Source organism: Dichotomopilus funicola, assembly GCF_033296635.1.
Source record: "Dichotomopilus funicola strain CBS 141.50 unplaced genomic scaffold C8A04scaffold_6, whole genome shotgun sequence".
NCBI classification, from domain to species: Eukaryota; Fungi; Ascomycota; class Sordariomycetes; order Sordariales; family Chaetomiaceae; genus Dichotomopilus; species Dichotomopilus funicola.
This window is the reverse complement of record NW_026944027.1, coordinates 207,444-222,843: the sequence shown is the minus strand read 5'-3', so window position 1 is coordinate 222,843 and position 15,400 is coordinate 207,444. Positions and strand designations below refer to the sequence as shown.

Below are 15,400 nucleotides of genomic sequence, written 5' to 3'. Positions count from 1 at the left end.
GCGGAACGCTTTGGGGAGCGGAATCGGTTCAACAGCCAGGTTCTGAGAGTTCAGGTCGATGCTTCCGGCCTGAATCGGAGCCGCCTAGGAAACATCAGTCGCGATTCGGATTCCCGCGTAACATACAGCGAGACAGGATCGACAAGGGACCAGAATGCCAATCACCTTAACTTGGTAGAGACGAATCATGGAAGCTTTGGGGAACTGAGTCTGGTGACCCATCATGAGAACTAGCCCCGGGTCCTCGCCGCTAACGCCGAGCATTCCCGGCCTACATTACCATGTTCTACTAGTGTAGTGTTGACGGCGACCACCAGATCGTGCTACCTTCGATCCTCCACGCCCTCCCCTGGCAAGCGGCCTTTGCGACCCTGCGCCCTCTCACTTGGATTAACCTCATCGGGGATCGGGGAGGTGGGCCAAGCGTAAAGAAGGGGGGAGAAGAAGAAAAGAAGGAAGAGGAGTGGTTCCATGAATCCATTCCCTTCGAGTGCGGTCAGGCCCTTCCAAATCATCCTCCCGTCCCCGAACACGAGCGCATGGGCCGTGGGGTACGGTCACAAAGTCGCCAGTTCCTTTGATTTACACCGTACAGCTCTGACAGTTGGGGTGGGAAGTTGGGGTGGGAGACTCTCCCGGTCGCAGATTAAAAGCTTTCGATACATCCTGCAGGTTCTGGCCACCCCCCAGACAAATTCCAATTCCATCTACGCCCGTTCGCGATCTCTACTCGATATCACACTCCCTAGAGAAGACGATAGTAAGAGGGATGACTCCCTGCAATCTCAACGACAAGAAGGTTGGCATCGTTCGAAAACGGGGAGCCAAGCGAAGCCGACCCGGATGAAATGGTAACAGAAAGCTTAACACCTTGAGGTAGAGAATAGCCCAGGGTTGGGCAAGATCAGACGAACGGGCGCGGACGGTGAGACGCAAGTCAAAAGATTGGATCTCCACGTGCCGTTAGCGTCAAACTACAATCGGATGGTGCCCGGGGAAAATACACAAAACAAAGAAAAAAAAAAACCACCAAGGTCCACGATAGAGACACTTGTCCCAGAAAGACAGTTACCTACATGTACGTCTAGTATAGTGTAGACAAGCATGACAAGCACGAGTTCGTCCCCCCTCTGTCGTCGCACAGTAGCCCGGCAGACACGGAAAAATGTGGGGAAGGCAAGCAGTTCGGGGCACGAACAGATCGACCTATTTTTGCCTCTTGAAGATCTCCGTTTTCGTTACTTTCTCAGTTCCGAATGCCATTTCCGTCCCATTTGCCTCTTCTTCCTTTCCCGTTTCGGACAACACGCTATCCCCCATTTTCGCCCCCGATTTCCTGCGTGCGGAGACGAACGCACTGGCTTGACTGGGCGACGTTGCGAGCTGCAGGCTGCGGGCTGCAGGTCACATCACAACGCAAAGTGCTGCGGTGATCCGTGGTTGATATTGCTCCTTAGGGTGGCCGGTGTATCAACTACCGGCGTTAGCAGCCACATAAGACGGGAAAGTCCGTTTCTGTGCGCACGAAAAGAAGAAGAAAAAAATCATTTGAAAGTCCCGAAAGACAGTTTTTATCATGCCAGGTCCTTCCTGCCTGGTAATTTGTAAAGCTTCAATTAACGACCTGCAGGACAACGGCCCGAAGTACCTCCACCCCTGAAAACGATGGACTCAGCAACACACCCTGTCTAGAAAAGAACCACTTCAAATGTTTCTTCCACGATGGCGTTGAACGAATAATCAACGAAAGTAGCTGGGTTATATCCCAAATTACATTTCTAACGATGCTAATGAGTCTTACGGCGTTGTGAAGAAAATAACTAGCGATTCAAAAATTTAAAGAGTACATGTAAGGTCACAATCAAAAAGGGACTTTCAGCCTTAGAGGAGCTCTGACCACTCCCACTCAGCGACGGGATGGTAAGCAATCTACAAAATCCCCGGGGAATGGACAGCCAGGACCCGGAATTAGAACACCTCAGATATTTAGTCCCAGGGGGGTTCGAGGTCAAAGCAGTCAGACAAATCCTACGAGTGAGAATTTCCACACTGTGCTCACCGAGTGTTTAGGGCCCGTTTTTACCATTTCATCCTGCGGAGAGACACTCATGGCGCACAAACATATTGGCGGCATATTAATGGGTTCACTTCTTTTCATTTTGTTGAAAGACGGCAACGCCTGTCTCTTCAACTGCGCTGCGGTCGGCAAGGACGCAAAAAAACCACCGAAAACTGAAGTAAATAATTGAATCTATTGGCCATTCCTTCCTCCCAGCCTGAACCTGAATTTTTATCTTAACCGGCCCTCCCTCTACTGCTTGAAGCCAATGAAGTTGGGCGAGCCAGCAACATCAGCCTCAGCCACAACCTTCCCGATCTTGCCGGTGGTAATATCACGCTCAAAGATGACAACGCGGCCGTCGTTCTGCAGGGCGGAGGCAACGCGCGAGCCGTCGGCGTTGAAGGAGAAGTGGCGCGGGTTGGCACCACCAGCGGGGGCGATCTGGACGAGAGAGAGCTCGCCAGTGGCATTGTCGATCGAGAAGGTGATGAGGGGGTCCGAGGGCACTTCGGTGCCGTTGGCGACGGTGTAGGTGAGCGCGTTCTCGTAGCGGGACGAGAGGGTGAGGAAGTTGCTGTTGGGCTGTAAGGGGGGGTTCAAGGTTAGTATTCGGAGAAACGGTGATCCCTGCGTAAGAACTTGAACTCCGGGTAACTTACAGCAATGTGGAGCTCAGCAGCAGCAGTGATGTTCGTGGGCAAAGGCTCCTGATCACCGTGGCTAGTGGAGTTCCAGAATCGGTCGAACTTGAGGCCCTCATCTTGGTAGGTAACCTTGAAGCCCTGGAGGAGGTTGGAGAGCTCGCAGACGACGTAAAAGTAGGTCACATCGCCAACGACGTAGAAGGCGCCATGGCGGGGACCGGTGCCACGCTCGAACTCGTAGGGGGCCTATGGGCACGGTTAGTCAGCACAATTACTTATAGGTACACTGAGAGAAACACGGAACGTACAAGATCGGTAAAATTCTGGGTTGTCTGGTCCAGCTTCAGGACACGGAGGCGGTCGGCACCGAGATCGGGAAGGACGATGTAATTGCCAGTGGGGTCAAGAAGAGCCTCGTGAGGGCGCGCCGAGTCCTGCGGGTTGGGCAGGTCATCGCCGGGCAGCGCGTATACCTCAGAGTGGATCAGCTTAATGGCCTTAGTGTCGGTAATATCAAAGGCGTCGACACCGCCACCAGCGCTGAGGATACAGTGTCAGTTACGGGATCACTCAACAATGCGCCTTTCAACGGCTTTAGGGAAAAAGCGAGGTAAATGTCACTCACTAATCCGCAACGGCCAGGGCGTTGCCTTTGCCATAGATAGCAATGTTCACGGGGCCGCCAACGGTCTCGCTGCCGCTGAGCTTCGTGAGGCTGTTGTCGGTGCCGATCTGGAGCGCCGTAAGGTTACCGTGATCCCCACCCCAGGCCTCGTTGACACAGTAAAGGACATCACCCGCCTGGGTCAGCCAGGAGGGGTAAGGGCCGCAGGCATCGGACTCGGCGACTTGCTCGAGCTTCGAATCGGTGAGCTTCAGGGTATAGACCGAACCGGCCTCGGCACCCTCGGCAGGGTAGGTGGTGACCCAGAAAAGGCCGGAGTCGTCCCGAGTGCAGACCGGAGCGGCGGTGGCCAGTTGAAGGCCGGCCGACAGGGCGAGCGCAACGCCGTGGGAGGTGCGCATGGTGGCTGATGGGTGGTGGGTAGGTGGCTAGTTTGGCGCTAGTGGAAGCCGACGGCTCGGTTGGCGTTTCGTGGCGGTCGATGTGCCGGAGCCAGTGATGTCAGTGAATGTGGAGTGAGTACCCGACTCTGTTGCTGTTGACAATCAACGAATGTGTTGCTGAGTTGTATCCGAGATACCCTTCTGTTTTCCTTTTTCCCCTTTCGTACTTTTTATGTTTTCCCTTCCTCTTCGACGTCACAACTTGGTTGGGGAAAGTAGGCGTCTAGGTCTGGGGAGCTCGAGGAATCCAGGGTCCCCTTTAAATGTGGCGGGCAACAGATCTAAATAAGCGCTTGGGAGCGTCGATCGTGGAACATCGCCCCCCGTCAAAGGCAGCCAACGGTACAATGGTGTGCTTGTTCCGGGGCCACGCATGTCAAAGGAGGCACCTCGGCCGGGACCATTGTTGGGCAGGTTGCGGCCGGATGAAAGCCTGCTTATTGCGCCGGGCCCCAATGCCGCATGGAATGCATCATGGGGCGTGCCAGGCGCCTTCCTTGGCTGGTGCTGGCAGGCTTGTCAACATTGGCCAAGCGGCCGGCGGTTGATGGAAAAATCAACATGAACGGGGCTCTCTACCGCAATCCCTCGATTTGGGAATTCGCGGGAGGTTGTTGGCCATCCATCTTCCGCCATAAGGCCGTGACGCCGAGGACGCAGGTGGCCACAGGGCGCTGGAGCGGGAGCGCTGCGGCGGGGGGCTGGATCAGGGGTAGTCCGCGAGTGGCCAGTGGGAGGGCCGCGCTGCGGGGGGCTCAATCTATCCGGCCCGGTACAGCCAGTCCGCACGTCCCAGACGGGACGCTTGGCGAGCCGTCCGTAAGCAAACTGGGCCAAAGTGAGCAAACTGCCCCTGAGAGATGACTGGGGCCCGAAGTCGGGGAGAAGTTGTTTGGAAGATGCAAGGAAACAGCGTCGGAGAAGGTACCTCGCCGAGAAAAATGGGTGGACGACGTGCGTCCGAACGGGCGGGCGCAACGATCGGGCTCCTTCCATCTCGTCCAATCCCTTGTGCGTTTGTTGGCAGAATGGGGAAAGAGGCCACTGGAAGTGGGGTACCCCAGCTCCTGGGCATGCAGGGGCGCGGCAATGCCGTGGAGGCCATTGGGGGGGAGTACCGCAACTGCGTGGCAGCTGGCAGGCTCCTTGGGGGAAACAGCAGCCGCGAAGCTCTCAGTGACCTGCACTGCAAACCCCTGAGTGTGTGTTTCAAGATGCAACAAACACCGAGTTCCGACAAACACCACTCCAATTGTTGGCCACAGAGCGTTCCTGTCACAGCTGCAGGTCTCCCGCAGCTGAAGCGCCGAGGCTGCAAAACGAATGGCCGTTGGCAGCCTCGTCAGCTCAAGACCCGGGAATCCGGCTCTGGGGAGTTCTTTGATGACCATCTGACATCGCAATTGCCCCTCATCTTCAACCCTGTTGGCCCGCAGCACGGAGTACGAATTTACGACCTTGATTGTTGCTGCCTCGCTTATGACAGACCACACAGAAAACTAACTCCTTTTCGGCCTGTTGCGAGACAGTCCGGCCGAGGAGCTCAGCCTATGCACCCCCCGCGCAATCACCTCTTCCGATGAGGAATGATGCGAAGACTCCTTTGCCCGAAGATCCCAGATTCCGGGGAAGATGTGGTATTCCGGCTCGGCCAGCAAGCCGAGATCACGCCGCCATGGCGCCTCGGCGTCGCTACACAATGCAATGAGACAACCGTCGGCCACCTGTCGAAGTTACCAGAGTTACATTTTAATATCTCTCTGTAGCGTCGGCAAACGTGGATCCGAGGGTCCCGATCACGGCGCAAGAATCGTGGGGAAGAGAAACAACAAAAGAGACAGCGAAGGCTGCTGCATCAGGACGTCCGTCACACGCCCCCCTTGAAATGTATTTCCGTATCCTTTGACGATGACCACGGGATACGGCGAGGTCGGGGTTGGGGTGCCGTCTCTACCATTGCCTCTCTCAAAGAACCGCCCTTCTGCGTCTAGTGACCCACCGTTCGAAGTATCGTTGCCTGAGAGCGTGCTTAGCCCTCGACCCCCATCTTACCTAGATAGACACTTTGATATTAGCGACATACGGGAGCCAAGCCGATGATCAATCGCCAATCTCGATCTTGCAGTCGCTTGCACGCATGGAAGACTCAGGAACTAGATCTCCGCTTCGACCGTTGTCGTCCATCACTCAAAAGTCTGTTTGGCTTCGCCATCTTCATCAAGCGCTGACCATCAGCTCTGTTTGATGCCTGGGGCTTAAGCCCCGCGCTGTCCTCGTAATGGGACTCGGAATAAATGCTTATGCTAGGCGGCACGAGTTTTAACGGAGCAACCTCCGCCAAAACGTCACTTAAGGAACGAACTGTTAGTTTGTTTATATATTAAGTCTTCGAACCTCCAAGGACTCATTGTGGCTGGTGTAAATCCCGCTTGAGGTCATTCCTCTGGTGGGCGGTCGTAAGCTCTCAATTTGGACATCGCGGAAGTCATCCCCGAGTGCCGGTAACGTGGTAGTTTCTCCGCGATCGAGACGACCGTGTCGCTTTCCTTCAACTCCGCTTGTAATTGTTCTTTTTTTCTCCCTATTCATCTCTTCATCCAGTCTCATCCTCATCAGCATGTCCTGTCTCGACTACCCCGGGTCTTACGGATCACCTCAGCACGTTCGAAGGGCGCAGGAATGCAGGCGCCACAGGCAGCGTTTTGCTCAGTCCGTTACTTGACCCGCACGACTAAATCCTCCAGCACCCAAACGCTCCTCACTAAAGAGAGCTTGAGCGGCCAGCTTGCCGTTCCTTCTCACGATTCCGTTACCAAGGGGCAACCTCTCCTGGACTCACCCACCGCATCTCAACACTCACGGTTTAACCGTGGTGTTTAGCCGCTGCCCACGCAGCGACAGCCACTGTTCCCATCCTGCACCCACCACGCCAGTGGTTCGCGCGACCTGATCGGCACGGCCGACGATGCAGGAAATAACCGATTTGGATGAGAGGTTGGCTCCTTGATTCGATGCCGTCCCTGCAAGTCGAAGCGCTAGAACATTCATGGAATGATTTAGTGGGGAACCCCCTGGCAACAACACCAAGGGAACTGCAACTCTGCAAGCCAGCCGAATTCGAACGGCCACTGCGAAACATACACTAGTGTAGCTTGGAAGCTGTGCGTCTGTCGGGTCCGAAACTCGCCCGCGCAGGTGAAAGGAAGCCCGGCTTCGGGTAACACCCTCGTCGCGGGAAACGACAAAGAAAACGGAAGGGCCAGGTTGCAAGGTGTGTGTCCATTGAGCAAAGTGTTGACGCTAGCCTCTAGGTTCTCATCCCTCCATACACAGTAGTATGTTATTTGCGTCCCTCTTTGTCAGAGATGTGGCGTTCACTCATGGAACGACTAGCCCTGACAAAGCAGTACGAATACGCAAATCCCAGTCGCGCGGCGTGGATAGACACAAGGGAACCCCCCGGAGCGGGAGCACACGCTCACTCCCTGCTGTTCGTCACAAAAGTAAGCAATACTTTGTAGGAGATGGGGGCGAATCTAGAAAACTAAAGCAGGGCAAAGACATGGACCATTTGCATGAGTTGTCTGGTAGTTAACTAACTAACAGCCATCGGAGCGCTTCATCATAGACCGGCCTCCGAGTATCATAAACCGGGCACTTCTGACGGCTAACCACACGGTGGGTCTATAAACGGCAGTATTATGTAAGTGGCTGGCTAGTACCTTGCGTAGAAGGGACGGCCAGCGTTCATTGCCGTGGACTAAATGAAGCCACTCCGGCACGTCAGGAACTCAACGCCCCTGAATGCTACGGTAACCGCCCGTTTAAATCGAAGGAGATGTGTGAATGTAGCCGTGTGCCGAGTCTGTGTGCCGTGTGTGTGTATCTCTCTACTACATGCCCTTCCACCTCCCTTCTGTAACACCAAGAAAAATGTCTTGAGAGGAATACGCAGGGCCTCCCCTCCCCGTCTACCGAGTCCTGCGGTTTCGCACACGCTCGCAGGCAATACGCACTCCCAATGTGCCGGACCTACGTGTCTGCCGTCATGGTAGGTAGGCCAGCCTAATTCTGGGAAATGCCGCCCTCTAGTTTTGGGAAATGCCACCCTCTGGGTTGAGTCGGCCGGCCGGTCGGTCGGTCGGTCGGTCGGGGCCTTGGTTGGTTGGTTTTGGATGAGATGGCCGGCCAGCTGGCCGCTGCTAGCCAGGCCGGTTGGCTTTGGGGGCGAGAGTGAGTTGAGTTAGCCGAAGGCAAGTTTGTTTGAAATAAGTGGGATGGAATGATAAAAGAAAGAAAAATTAACAAAGAGACCTGGGGGAAACAACGCTAAAACACTAGAAATCAAGCAATCAACACTATCAACGGCGCCACAACCCAAAGATACAACCCACACATTTCCACCCCTTCTAATAAAGAACAGGTTTACAAAAAGTTTCCGTGGTTGAAGTACAAGCCACAAGACAAAGAACCTTGGCTCACCCACACCCTCCTCCCAGACATCACCCAACAACACCCACGCTAACAAGTAACGTCCACACACACCACACACCAACAAGGTTGCATCGAGTGGTTTACCCTCTCGCTACCGACCCACCACCCTTCAAACAAAAGTATCTTGCGATTTCAGGGTCCTGCATGGTCCCTGTTCTCTTTTTAACCCCTTTCCGAGGACGGTTGAGCCCCTCTTACGGGGGTAGGAAGATAGTAGGTTAAAAAGGAAGTGGCCGGGACTAATACCACCCACCGTACGAAACGGAATAGGCAGAGGGGATGTCTTTTCTCAACGCAATTCATGTATACTTATACTTGTTAGTTAAGTCTGAATCTGAGGTGTTAACGTAACAGTAGAGCACAAGGAGTGGATGGGAAACGGGGTGGGTTAAATAAAAAGAAGAGGAAGAATAAAAAAAAGAAAAGAAACGGAGACATGGCTGAGAGATAATATCGTATAGACACAAGACGACTTGAAGACTATGTAGGGTAGAGGAAATGAGGCATATGTGATTTAGACAGTAGAATTTATGGACGTCGACAGTCCAACGCGGAAAATAGAGACATAAAAGCAAATCAATCGTAACAAAATTTTACAACAGCAACTCTTTGAAACTGGCATTCAACAAATTCGGCCTTCCTCTCAAAAAACCTGCGCATCATACACTAAGCTATACACGAAGCATTAACCAACTTACACCATCTACCAATACCGTTTCACTCACTCAACAATCAAAACATTTGAGCAACTATTGCTTGTAGATTTTGTAAAGCTAGTGAACCCCTGACCCGACCCAACCCAATAATCCTCAATTCCCCCAACGCAGTCAATGCAACCTCCGAGCCTATGACCCCTGAACCCAACCCGATAAACAACCGTACGCTCTCTATGCAACCAACAAACTTAGCCTTGACCCATTCCGTGTAGCAGTTATGAAAACATGACCCTGACCCCCCACTGTTGAAGTACAAATGCCAAGAGCGAGAGAGAAAAATAGACGTAGACCTTTAAATAAAAGAAGGGGAAAAGGGGTATCTGAGGAAAGAGGAGTAGACGTAGTTGCCGAGCACCCTGACAGCCCACCAGAAGCAAGAACAAATCTAGAAAAAAACAAACCCTTCAGTCATGGCCGGTCCCCCGACCGCTACCACCACTGGCACTGCCACCAAAATCCACGCTCTCTATCCAGTTTCGCACAGCTTCCCGTAGCGGGCTCTCCCGCTCCCTATCAGCCACAACTTTCCCGTTTTCCAACTCCTGTTCTTTTTCCGCAAGAACATCCTGGATAAGATCTTCTAGCGCCCCTAACAACACTGTCTTGCACTGCGATCGAGGGACTTCCTGTGCTAGGATGGCCCCTGGGCCACCGAGGACAGGCACAAGCGAGGGAGTCTGTGCTTCTTGGGGAGGAGGGAGGTGGTGAGGAGCAGCCTGGCTCTGGCTCGAACTCCTCGGGTCTGGTGGCTTGATTCCCATCGCGGATCCTGACCCTGAACCGGCCGAGACGCTCTCTCTCCTTTCTCGATCGCGTCGTTTGCTTGTCGACCGCGACGAACTGGTGGAGCCAACTTTGCTAGTTGTCGTCTCAGTGCCTGCGGAGGTGATGACACGTTCCACAGCTTCGGTCAACAGGTCGTCAAAAACAACGACGGGCTCCTGTATGAACTCTTCTTTGAGTTGTACATCGAATGGCGACGGGGAGATCAGCGTGGCCGGCGTCGAAATGGTGGATGGTGTCGCTGCTAGTGGTTGGGCTGGAAGCGGGTGGGTGGTAGGCCGGTCTGTAGTAGCGCAGAGATGCCGTTGCGACCCGAGCCGGATTAGGCGACGGTAGCGTATGCGTGTGATGGTGAATGTGGTAGTATCCGCCACAATGGTCGAAGTGACATCGATCCATTTCTCGGTAGGGCCTTCACTTGGAGACGAGGGCGATGCCGATGATGAGGGATGGGGAAGCGGAGTCGGCTCAGCGCGCATAGATTCCTTGATCTTCTCGAGACTGTCCTGCTGGGCAGGGAGTGCCTGGAGAACAAAATCCGGGTGATAGTGCTGCAGCCAACCAGCTACGTTGAGCGGTACGTCTCCATCGGCCGCTAGACGGAAGGACTGCTCAAAGGCGTCGAGGCCTGTGCCAAATCCCGAGGCGGAGAGATAGCCACTGCTGGATGGCGAACTCACCGCGCTCTCGAAGGACGTCATGAAGTCCGGCAATGGCACATCCACATCGATGACCCCATCGTCGATATTGATCGAGGTTTTCACAGGTGACTCGAATGCGCTGGATGGGTCGGGAGTCCTCAGGGGCTTTTGAACAACTCTGACTTGCTCGGAAGCGGCCAAGGGATCGGCGGATGTCCGCGGGGGCGGGCTGGGGTCTTTGGGTCCAATGGCTCCATCGTCTTGCGCATCGTAAGCCGGAGAGTGTGTGGCGGGACCTGCAGCCAGCGCGCAGTCGAATTGTGGTGGTATAGACCTTGTTGAACCTGCGATGGAGGACTGTCGCGGGTTTACTGGTGAGTTGGAAACTCCATTGGGCCCATTTTCGAGAGGCTGACTTGCGGAGTCTCTTCTTCGTGCGCCCCAGAAGCCGGTGATAACATTCCATCTGGAACTCTGTCTCCGCTCGGCAATCGTCGTCGAGCTTTGCGAACCAGGGCTATCATCCCGGGTAAGACGTTTGAGATCACTAGCGGCGAAGCTATTGCTGCTTCCACGACGGCCCGGGGCAAATAGTTCGGCTCGGTGTGCGGTCGAAAAGTGCGGAATACTAGTTTCGGCGGTGATGCTGGCTGTGGTGATGGTGCTAATCTTGCGTGCGTGATCACTCCCACGAACTGGGAGATGAGTGGTACGTATGGAAGCGGCATCTGAAGCACGTCTTTCGTGTCGACTGTCCATACTAAGGTGTGCTAGAGGCGGAGGAACGCCCCCTAAACGGGGGTTGTGCGTCTGCAAGCTCAAATTTCGAGAGTGTGAGGGCATTCGTGTCCCTGTCCGTCGGTTGATTTTCCGCCGCAGGGATTCCTCCTTTAAAACGGGCACGACAAAAGATGGGGGCGATTGAGAGAGGGCGGTAAAAGACGCCGGGGTGCTTGGCCTGTTGTTGGCTTTGACACCAGACAGTTGCTGAGAAGCAGGCAAAAAGGCAGAGAGGAGAAATATCAGACGGCGGGCTGCGATCTTGTCGTCGCCGAGAATCACCGTCCGAGATGGCACGAGGATATCTTCTTCTGATAGCCCTTTTTGCTGTTGCTGCTGAAGGTACCGACGGCGATAGGCGGGAGGGCTCAATGCCTGAAGCCAGTCGGTGTGTGTGGCAAGAAAGCCTGTGAGCAAGTTGAAGAAAAAGAAACTCTGCTCCCTTCCTCCAGCCCACTTGGCCACCCATCGAGCTTCCTCCCGCCAGATCGGCCACCGGTTCTGACCCGTCGTCACGCGGGATGCCCGGATGCCCGCGATGATGCGTGTTTTTGCAGCGCTGATTTCGGTACTGATTTTTCGGCTGTCGAGGAGACAATTGGGGAGAAGGGTGATGTGTTTGGCATTAGTCTTTGGACGCTTAATCCGCTGCCCGCCGTCTTCGCCATGGCGGCCAGATGCAGACGCAGAGGCAGATGCAACCGCCTTGGCGAGCTGGAGAGACATCCCGGGCTGCGGATCCGGAGATGCAAGATCGATCTGTCGGAGCATGACAAACAGCGTAGCAGCGACGACAGTCTGTAGATGGCTTAGGGTCCGCATGATAATGTCCCAGTGCTGCGTGATGGCGTCGATGTGGTCTTCCATATCATTCCCAAAGCTTGAATCGAGAGATTCGGGCCCGCCGAAGCCTCCTTGGCCCACCAACGTCCAACCGGAACGCCGGGTAGAGCCAAAGGATGAGGGAAACGAGTCCTGCTCTGAGTAGGAACTAGGGCCTTTGAATACAGAGCGCGCCGCAGCGGGAGCAGACTGGGCCGACGGGGGGAGCGTAATGATGAGGGCCACGGCGTACATGGGTGTCCTCTTTTGCCTCGGTTGAAATTTCTTCTTCTTTACCTTGGGGTCGTCGGTACTTTGTGGGAACGGATAGCTTGTCGCCTCATCAGAGAACGCTCCCTGAAAGGATGGCATTTCTTCGTCAAGGGGGAGATTGACGGGAAAGAGCCTCGTGATGAGCACCTTCTTTCGATCTTGAGCTCGGTTCGGACCACTCGGCGTGGGGGGGTTGGGAAAAGGCGATGGATTTTCGGAAGAAAACGATTGAGAGAGCCGGCTTGCTCTCATGGTCGACCGCCCCAAAGAGCCACGCCCGTCGCCAAACATTGAGCTCGCATCGTTCTGGCGCACGTCCGAGGGAACAACATGGACTTTGGTCGACGTCCCCTTGTATCCCATGAGCTCCGAGTTCCCGAATATGCAGCTGGAGAAGGTGGCCAGTTCCTCGCGATATTCACGCCACGCTCGTTGGGACTCGCTTTCCAAGTAGCCTTGGCTCCGGCTGTGGACTGAGGGTCTTCTATCGAAAGCGCCGTGTCGGACTTTTGGGCTTCCGGGCTGGATGACAATAGGCCGTTGCGAGTAACTGATGCTTGGCTTCCGGGGTGATGCAGGCGTCCGGCGCGGCTCTTGGACGGAATAGGAGCCAGCGGTGGCTGAGGGTCGGTCCATAGATGCGGGCGGGACGGACGGTGCGGGTTGGCTGTCGTAGAGCAGCGAAGCCGCAACAGAGCTCAACGCATCCTGCATGATGATGATGCGCACGTCGCGCACATCCAGCTCGAGGTCGGCATCGTAGTCGAAGGCAGTCGCCGGGGTGCCTGTTGGGGTCGTGGCGCCGCTTGACAACGGATACAACTGATTCACGCGATGCTCGTACAAGTCCTGGGGATCCGGGAAAAGTAGATGGCGTGTGTGGATATCTTCCTGGACTGATTCGAGAGGGAAGTGCTTGTGAGATGCGGGTTGTGGAGAGGACTGGGCGCCGGTCCCGGAGCCAGCGCCGAGATTGAACAGTTTCCCAAGCATTACAAGCAGCTGGGCGCGCTCCTTAGTAGGAAGAAATCGAAACTTAGGGTACGCCTCTACGGAATCGTGAATAGCGGTTAGAGTGGGCGGGCTTCGGCTTCAAACCACAGCGGCTAGCTGGACAAGCATTGTCGCCGATGAAGATGGTGGGAGCGCCATGCGAGGAGCTGCTTGCTGAGAAACGGCCTGGATCGGGTGAAGCGCAGATGGCGTATCCTGTTCTGCCAATGGTGAGGCTCGAGGGGCGCGTGAGATTTGGTGTTTCGAGGTCGCGTGAGGTGAGAAGTCTCGGACTCTGACTTCAACGAAATACACAAGCTTCTTGGCTTGTCCTTTTTTGGATATGCCGGAAGGTTCGCCGTGAACAAAATCCAGAAGAGGGATCAAGAGCCACAATGAGAGAGGTTCGTTCAAAAGGGAGCTTGCCGCTGGTGTCCAAGGGTTTTTTTGACACTTCAAGTTAGTGCGCGTTCGACGGGGCCGCGCGGAACTGGGCCAAGGAGAACTAAGCAGTGGGGAGCGAAAGGCGCGAGGGGCGTTTGTTGTCCGGAGTGACAACGGGTTGGCCGAATGCCGGAGCGGGCGCGGGGGGCGGCCAAGATGGAGTTTCGAGTAGCAATAGAGTTACAGCAGAGAGGCGAATATTTTGAAGCTACGCTGCGAACTAGTGACAGCGAACCGCCGTCCCGCAGTTCTTCCCGAGCGGTTAGCACGAGAGAGGTCACGAAATCCACATTCTCTTCCTCGTCCTGGTGGGGTTTGGATAGCTGGTGGAGACATACCGACGGGATCCCGATAGTGGGGGTCGGTCGGGTTCCTAGGGAGGGATGATGCGCAGGGAGTTCGAGCAGGAGGGGAAAGGAGGGGATCGTGGCAACGGACACGGCCTGCGGGACGCAGAGGTGGAGAACAACACAGAGCAAGACGTGGGAGACGGAAGGGATGGAAGCAGACAAGGCAGAGCTAGGTGGTTGAGCGGGAGAGAAGAGAGAAGTGCTGTGGGTGAAGGGGAAAGAGCGGAGCAGCAAAGGGACAGTAAGAGCCTCTGGACATGGAGTTGGGGGAGAGCCGGGGGAGACTCGGAGGCGATAAAAGTCCAATGGCCGGAGAGGTTCGCTTTGCGCGGCTCTGTTGTCTCGCTCAGCAACACGGCTTCCGTCAATGGCCGACTGTTGTTTGGTCGTAGCAGCACGAGATGCAGTCGCAACGTTCCCGCCGTTGTGCAGCTCTCTGCGGGGGTCTTATGGTCCAGAATGGCGGTGACGACGAAAGCGGCGGTTGAGGTCCGCGTTGCGCGCTGCCAGAATTGCGGGCGGCATGTGAGTTGCAGGAGCTCCCCAGCATTGAAGTGGGCACGGCCCACCGAGGCATGCCGGCCTCTGATTTTACAGGGTCGTTGGACACTAAAAAGAGTGGAGCATGACGACTGCACCTGCTCTTGCAATTTGCTAGTTGGACAGGGCTGCACAGACTCGGCGCCATCCCGGGGAAGCCATCTTGAAGCCAAAAATACCACAGCACAACACTCGCAGGTCTCTGCCCCGCGCATTCCGTCTTGCGTCCGTACAGAGCAGCCCACCCATGCGAAGTCCAAATTGCACAGGACGGGTTCATGTCCGATATTCTGACGCGGTGGCTGCTGCACGGCATGCCCTCTCGCTTCTGTGCAGATTCTTATTTCTTTTTCTTCCCACGTTCCTCTTGGCCCTCTGAAGCAAAAAAAGGAAACCCGGGGACGAACGGAATCCATTGGCTGATTTCTCTGACTTTCTCTCGAGTGTGGGAGATGATGGAAAAACATACATCCAGGCAAACACTGACAATACCCACCCCCAAGGAACAACCTGGGAAGAGACGAGAATAAGTATTTTGTATCCGTAGCTGCATCTACTAATCGTCTTTTGGTTTTCACAAACACCTCTAGACAGAGGGCGCAATTCTTCGTCGTTGTCAATGCAATCAGGCAGTTGCCGGTCGCCGCCAAGTAGCATGTATGCCGGCTATTATCAAGGTCAAGAGAGCTTCTGAGGTTGCAACGGCCCGCCTGTCGTCGGTTGCCCTCCCGACCCGTCCAAGGGGTCATGTCCACGCAGGAAGCGTTCGCATCGCTCTGGGACTTGGGCG

General features: G+C 55.1%; 2 protein-coding genes across 2 annotated transcripts; both read right to left on the bottom strand.

Annotated features, from left to right (window-relative positions):
- Positions 1-2,311: 2,311 nt before the first annotated feature.
- Positions 2,312-3,732, bottom strand: C8A04DRAFT_34651 (Lactonase, 7-bladed beta-propeller-domain-containing protein; the record flags this gene model as incomplete). Its single annotated transcript, XM_062782903.1, has 4 exons — positions 2,312-2,644; positions 2,722-2,952; positions 3,015-3,246; positions 3,332-3,732. 4 exons carry the CDS (start codon positions 3,730-3,732, stop codon positions 2,312-2,314), a joined length of 1,197 nt encoding a protein of 398 aa, XP_062640124.1.
- Positions 3,733-9,388: 5,656 nt separating this feature from the next.
- C8A04DRAFT_9539 (uncharacterized protein) lies at positions 9,389-13,276 on the bottom strand (the record flags this gene model as incomplete). The annotated part of the gene is made up of 3 exons (XM_062785522.1): positions 9,389-9,716; positions 9,759-12,874; positions 12,935-13,276. The coding sequence occupies 3 exons, from the start codon at positions 13,274-13,276 to the stop codon at positions 9,389-9,391; spliced, it is 3,786 nt and encodes a 1,261-aa protein (XP_062640123.1).
- Between the last annotated feature and the right edge of the window lie 2,124 nt (positions 13,277-15,400).